Source organism: Alligator sinensis, unplaced genomic scaffold (assembly GCF_000455745.1).
Source record: "Alligator sinensis unplaced genomic scaffold, ASM45574v1 scaffold259_1, whole genome shotgun sequence".
Taxonomy (NCBI): Eukaryota; Metazoa; Chordata; order Crocodylia; family Alligatoridae; genus Alligator; species Alligator sinensis.
This window is the reverse complement of record NW_005842430.1, coordinates 894054-901003: the sequence shown is the minus strand read 5'-3', so window position 1 is coordinate 901003 and position 6950 is coordinate 894054. Positions and strand designations below refer to the sequence as shown.

The 6950-nt window shown below is 44.1% G+C and overlaps 1 protein-coding gene across 2 annotated transcripts in view; it reads right to left on the bottom strand.

Annotated features, from left to right (window-relative positions):
• Positions 1-6950, bottom strand: part of EFL1 (elongation factor like GTPase 1) — a 175011-nt gene that overhangs the window by 149108 nt on the left and 18953 nt on the right. For both annotated transcript variants that reach the window (XM_006030222.2, XM_006030223.3), the window contains exons 8-11: positions 6437-6560; positions 5335-5411; positions 5043-5179; positions 4264-4386 (exon numbers count right to left, since the gene is read on the bottom strand). In XM_006030222.2, the coding sequence (XP_006030284.1) occupies positions 4264-4386; positions 5043-5179; positions 5335-5411; positions 6437-6560 (461 nt within the window). The remainder of the gene's footprint in view (positions 1-4263; positions 4387-5042; positions 5180-5334; positions 5412-6436; positions 6561-6950) is intronic.

Sequence of the window (6950 nt, the reverse complement as noted above, 5' to 3'; positions counted from 1 at the left end):
TCTGGGCTGCCCAGCACGGCAGCAGTGCCCACGTGGAGCAGCCACAGGGCAGCACAGAGGCGGCAGTGAAGCAGCCACACCGCAGCCTAGCGCAGCGCAAGCTCCGGGCAGGCAGACATAGCAAACGCTGCCCGGCAGTGGTGAATAGGGGGGCTGCTTTCCTCCATGCCAAACAGCAGCTTCTGCCCAGCTGCTGCTGCCACAGCTCAGCCCCAACAGGTAAGCCTGGAGCTGGTGCAGGGCCCAGGCTAGCAGCAGCAATGGGGAAGCGGTGCTCAGTGTCTGCGCCTGCTCTCCATTGCCACCTGTGCCCGGCAGGGTGATGGTGATGCAGAGGAGAGGCAGGACAGCCCTGTGCAGGCTGCAAGCAGCTGCAGCACAGGGCACCAGCCACGGGGAGGGGGGGGCGCTTTTCCCCCCGTGCTGAGCACTAGCTCGTTCCCTGCAGGTGCACACAGGTCCAGGGCTGCGCGCTGGTCCCCACCTGTACTGCAGGGCTAGGGCAGGGGCACTGGGAGTGAGCAGGCACACAGGAGCCAGTGGCACCCAAACAGGAGCGTGGGGCCCACTCTGGTGTCCTGGGGCCAACACCAGCAGGGCCCAAAGCAGGTGGCAGGAGTGCAGGGTCGCAGCCAGCAGGGGCTCTATTGAGTCAGGTCAGCTCCCCACTCTCCCTGCTGGTGCAGCCCAGCCCAGCTCCACAGACCCCCGACAGCCTGCGCCCTGTGCTCCTACCACCCCACTCTGGGCCCCGCCAACTCTGGCCCTGTGGGGGGGGGGTCGCGCCCCCCCCAGCCCCTCTGCACTCCATTGCTCCCATACCCACCCACACACACCCCTCCCCAAGCCCCCATATGCAATCACTTCTGCATATACACCACAAATGTACACAAATTAAAACAATTTTTTTTTTTAATTTAATTAAAATATATTATTGTGGGTGTTTGATTTTTAGTATGTACTTTGTTTTTTTCCCCTAAAATAGCAAACCCTCTTCCCCAAAGGAGTACTTCCAGGGGCAAGGGGAGGGATTTCCAGCAGCAAAGGTCAGAGGTTGGACTTCCATTCCCAAGATGGCGACCAAGGGGCGGGGCACCTGTCAGGAGGCAAGGCTACCCATGCGGCCCTTGACAGCTTGCCAAAACTCGGTAAGCGGCCTTCCACCCTATATAACTGCCCACCCCTGCCCTATGGCAACACTGTTACTGCACTGTGCTTTAGGACTTTCCTTTTGGAAGTACTAAAGCATGGCACAGTAACTGCCTGTACTGGACCGTACGCATACCACACGGTTATTTTTAGCAGCTACTTCGCCATAGCGGCACGCTATAACAGGGGAGTGCACCACTACAGTGAAGTAGCTGCTGGTCATGCGTAGACACCCGTGGATGCTTCGTGACCATAGAGAGTGTCGCTATGGCAAGGTAACATCACGAGTAGACATACCCACTATGTCTAATATTAGTCCAAAGCCAAAAAGTTCATGATTTACCATATAAGTCATTGGGCTGAGTCCCAGCAGTCAACAGCATTTCAAGCCATGGTACTCCACAGCCCAGTATGTGGGTGTGTAGTTGATATACCCACTACAAAAGGATCCAGATGCTAATGGCCAAAGCTGGTAGCATTGCCAGAACCTGGCATGAAATACCAATCCAATTAAAGTCAATGACAAAACTCCTAATGACTTAGAAGAGATCAGGATCTTATGCCTTATATTTTCACATTCAGGGGAGAGGGAATTAATTTATTATTCTGAAAATCTGCCAAAAAAGCAGAATTACGAAATAGTTAAGAATTCAAGCTATTTATTTAGAAACATGATGCAAATATTTGTTTTACATTTATATATATAATGGTTAAAAAGTGGGAATGCAAATAGTTCTGGGTTCTTATCCTTTCCTGGCATTCAACCTGATTGTCAGATCTGGGAGAGGTCAAATTACACAAAAGTAGATTTTTTTTTCTTTTTGGCAGATTACGACCTTAGTGAAAGTGTTGCTATACTGTTCAGCTATGTAGCAATAGCTTTTCATCAACACACAGTTTAAGAAATACACAGATGAGTCAAACCCACCCTTTACTGAAATCAGCTATGTTTAGTACAAAACATTTTCCCATTCATATCAATGTTTCCCATTATGTAAATTATGGAAACATTTTTTCAATAATAAACCTTTATACAATCTTGGCTTGCATTCTAAAATGTTATCTTTAAGTTATTCCATCTTAGAAAGGTTTGTGTACATGATGCAGTAAAAAGAGACAAAAGGAATAGCTTCCTTTGTTATGAACCACAGCTTCCTGTGTAAAGAAATGAAGACTAGCTTGAGTTTACCATTCCATGCATTGTTGGACTATACTGAACTAATGTATTTCGAAGGCATGTTTTGGAGACACGCAAAATTACTCCTCCCAGCAAATTCATTTCTTAAATGTCACTAGTTTTTACCACTATCAAAAGTTTGCAATAGCTATATTACTACTGTGGTGGCACAATAGGGAGCACTATTAGGCAGAGACTCCTGCCTCACTCTGTGCCAGGCCCAAAACCCCGCTTCAGGACTCTTCCTCAGGGAGCCTACAGCTGGTTGTCCCACTTCCTGGAGAACCCCTAAAAGCCCGGGGTAACACTGCCACCACCCGGGCACTGGTCTCTGAAAGGGCTCTGTGCAGCCCAGAGCACACAGACCCTGCAAACCTAGGGGGTGCTTTGTCCACAGTAATATTTCTGGGTGCTTCTTTCAGCCTGAAGCATCCCAAGATAGCATCAGGAAGAAGTGAAGGAAAATAAAAAGACAAACTTCGCTGGCAAGGCAGGGAGCAGAAGGCCTCTCCCTCTCTTGGTACCCAACAATGTAGGATGTAACCCCACACCTTTATTGATTAGAGGGGGTGGGGTCGGATGAGGTAGTCAGAATATACTTTTAGCTAACAAAAGCAACTTGTGTCTTTACAGAGACTGGATACAGTGACCCTTTTAAGATGCAACTTGCCTATACGTAACTCCTGGCAGGATTCCAGGTTTCTATACTTACAGAAATCACCAGGCTGCTGCCTGGGGTATTTGCTTGTAGTTTCCAGGTGGCCACAGTAAGGAAGAGTGTGCTCCCCAGTCCCCCTAGGAATTTTATCTGGCCAGGTCAGATTCCTATCCCATTACCTGGATTAGTTTTTATAACCCTCATGTCCTGCTTCGTTTTTCTCACTCCTACTCACCTCACCTCTTTCTTGGTGCCCCCTCCTTCTGTACACTAATCACTGCTTTCTATTTAGCAGCTCTGCTTCCTATAGTCCCTTAACAGCATCTGATGAAACAAGCCCTCTACTTATGAAAGCTTACGCCATACATGTAAGTTAGTCTATAAAGGTGCAAAATCTACTGTGCCTTCTGCCTGACCTCATACTAACATGGCTATCACTACAAAAATTATTCAGCATGGCAAATTCAAACAAACAAACTATTTCTTACACCTTGCTAAACATAGCTAGTCAATACGATAGGCATTAGTCTAAGCTTCAGTCTCTAGAGGATGTTAACATATTGAGGATGTTTACATTCATCTTGATACAATCTTCCAACCTAATCTGCTTTACATTTCAATAGATAATGCTTACTTCCCATCCGCCTCTTCAAAGTCTCTTAGATCAGTGTTTCTCAACCCATGGTATGCATACTCCTGGAGGTACGCGAGACACAGGCAGGGGGTACATGGGTGCTGCGTTTGGCCTTTGCCTGCTCAGGCCGGAAGTTCTGGCTGCTGCCCCTCCTGCCGTGTCCAGTGCACTGGGGCTTTCACTCCCCAGCGTCAGTGTGCCGGGGGATACAGAGAGAGGCCCCGAGCGCGCTGCTTTGCCCCGAGCCATAGTGGGAAAAGTGGGACTCGGCTAGTGGTGGCGAAACCAGAAATGCCACGGTGGGACTTTCGGTTTCGCTTTTGTCACATGGATCGGCAGGGGGTATGTAAGGTACCAAAGGTTGAGAACCACTGTCTCAGATATACCCTCAGACATTACATTTATTTGTGGGTCGAGACATCTAAAAATACCATGTAATGCACAGGATCTCAGAAGCATCCTGAACAATAAAAAAAGAACTCTAATATTCTGGGATATCATTAACAAAGGTTTACTATACCAGTGCCGCCAGACTAAATGCCAAATGTGAAGCAGAGGTTAAACAGATTCTCAAGACCCAAAACTGATATGAGAGCAATTTACAAATAAAGCCATCTTCAAATTGGTATAAGAACATTTACTCACCATTTTTCAGATCTTGTGTTTCTGGTGGTAAGGAATCAAATGTTCTAGCTCCAACACACATCAATTTTTCTACTCTCTCAGCAGTAATATCAAGAGGACTAGGCAGTTTATTACACACCATAGCTAAAACACATTGTTAAGGATACATGGAAGCCTGCCACAGAATTCTTTATTAATAAAAAAAAAAGATATATGGTAAATGCTTCCCATTTTGTATTTCTCAAGAATGGTATTACTTGCATACACCAGCTGTCAGAAACGGCTGATTACTAATATCCAACTCCATCCCTTGATTTTATGCAACTCCAACTGAAGTTAAGAGCTTCTTGGCATATGCGGAAGGGCAGACTACTTAAGGAGAATACGCCCACAAGGCATCAGCAAAAGTTTTACTGAGGTTTAAGGGACAAGTGAGTCATAGACAGATTCTATTATGAAAAGGTGATCATGGCATCCTTCAGAAAAGGAATTCTAAAATATATATGAAGGACCAAATAAAGCTACATAACTGAAACATATTGTAAACCCACACGACTTAAACAGACTTCATAAAATCTCTTTATTTTTTAAATGGAAGTGTGCAAGCAGAAACACCAACCAGGCAGAAATAAGTTAATTACAGGTGTAACTTAATATTAATATTGAGAAAATAAATCCCCCGGTATATTTGTGGAAAAAAGAAATTTTTACACAAATTATTAAATCACATTAAATAGGAAACTGCTCTGAAATCTCAGAACTGCTGGTAAAGTACAACGCATATTTATCCTTAAGGATACAGAGGACAGCCTCAGATATGGGTAGCCACTGACTGCAAATGGCATTGAGGTGAACTCTAGGATCTACATGACGTGCTTCACGGGCTCCAATTTTCAGTTCCAAGGAGGTGATTATTTTATCAATTTTATCTTTGTCTCTACAAAAAAAAGAATGGCAATATGACCTATAACAATCACCTACAGCACTTGCAATAAACTGGTCAAAACACAGCAAGCAAGCAAGCAAGCAAGCATCTCATCTGAGCACATAGTACATGAAAAAGATTCAGTGAATACACTGAACTTTGCTTACCTTTTCATAACAGCTTCATATAGACTCCATATATTGTCCAGAACTAATTGCACAAACAGAGGTTTTTTTCCTTTTGACTAGAAGAACATAGGGCAATATTTAGGAGCTTGAATAAACATTATATAGTTGATAATGAATAAAACTATAGTGCTAAAGTGCCAATCTTCACAAGCAGTACTTTTAAGAAGTCCTACTAGATCAAGGCTACTGGCTGGTCAATGTGAGTGGAAGGTGAGCTAATTTAACAATTATACTGAGATCTGGGCGGGCCAAGTTGCTGGACCAATGTGCCATCAAACAACTGAAAGCAAACACTCAATTTTTAACATGAAGGAGGGTGATAAAGACTGACTGTGCATATATATTAGGAAAATGATATTGGCTTAATCCTGAGCCTGTCCTCAGCTACTTTTTAATATGGTTTTGCCTTCTAGGTTTCAGAAAAGGAGATATTAATAATTAAATGGGGGAGAGGAGAGAAAGGGTGCATGATTCATGAAAGAACTAGATTCCCAGTCACAGTCCCCAGAACTTATCCAACTTACGAGGATAGATATATGTTGACCTTCTGTGGCAAAGGCTCTAAAGCTGGAGGTGTAAAGTCCTAGCAAAGGATCCTTCCTGTATGAGGGTGTCTTGTCAACAGCAACTCCTACATCACCTGCCCATCTCTCACCCTCAGTACAATGTCCCTGTACACCATGACTGGCTGCTGGAATGCTCCTTCTACTGGGCATTGAGATAAAATATATAGGAGCTGCTATAATGGGGATAAGCTACATATAGTCCCTTTAGACAAAGGAAACCTTTGCTGCCCAGACTGAAGCCTTAAGAAAGCTTTGCCCCATGAGAATGCTACAAAACTGCCCTACTGAATGGGAAGCTACTGTTTTTATTTATATAATATGAACTGAAAAGGTATTATAGCATGAAAATGATCTTCTTAAAATGGAAACCAAAATTAGAAAATATCAGGCTGCAGATCAAGAAATGTATGTACCTTCTGTTATTTGACAGTGAACTTTAAACACCATTACAATAAAAGGAAAAAGGTCAACCAAGAGCTTCAGCCCAATATATCTATGCATCTCAGCAAAATTACCTGGTCACCTTTCATTATCTTCTTTGCCTTTGTATTAAGATAATAATCTCCCCATAAGGTCTTCAAAAGTACTGCAGGCTTGATTCCAATCTTTTGACTATACAGTTTCGCAAAAGGTTCAATGCTAAAAGAAAGCAAAATCCATTTTGATACAATTATATATACAGAGCATTACACTTACCAAAGTATCTGGATCAATTTGCAAGACCTGCATTTGAATCTTAAATATTTTATCCCTTAGTTATTTCCTCTTTAAATGTGGGGTGTTTAGTTCTTACAACTATGACAACATTTAATAACTCAAAAATTAAATCAGTATTAGTAAAGTCTTAGTTAACAAAGGCCAATTAAAGTCTGAACCAGATCTGGGGGGGGGCGATGTTACACGCAGCCAGACACGGACTGGTGGCAGCGTGAGGCACTGGGTGTTGGTGGCCACCACCATGTGCAAACTCCCCTCTGCCCTGTTCCTGGGAGCCAGCAGTGGCGTGGGCTGGAGTGGCAGAAGGTGGGG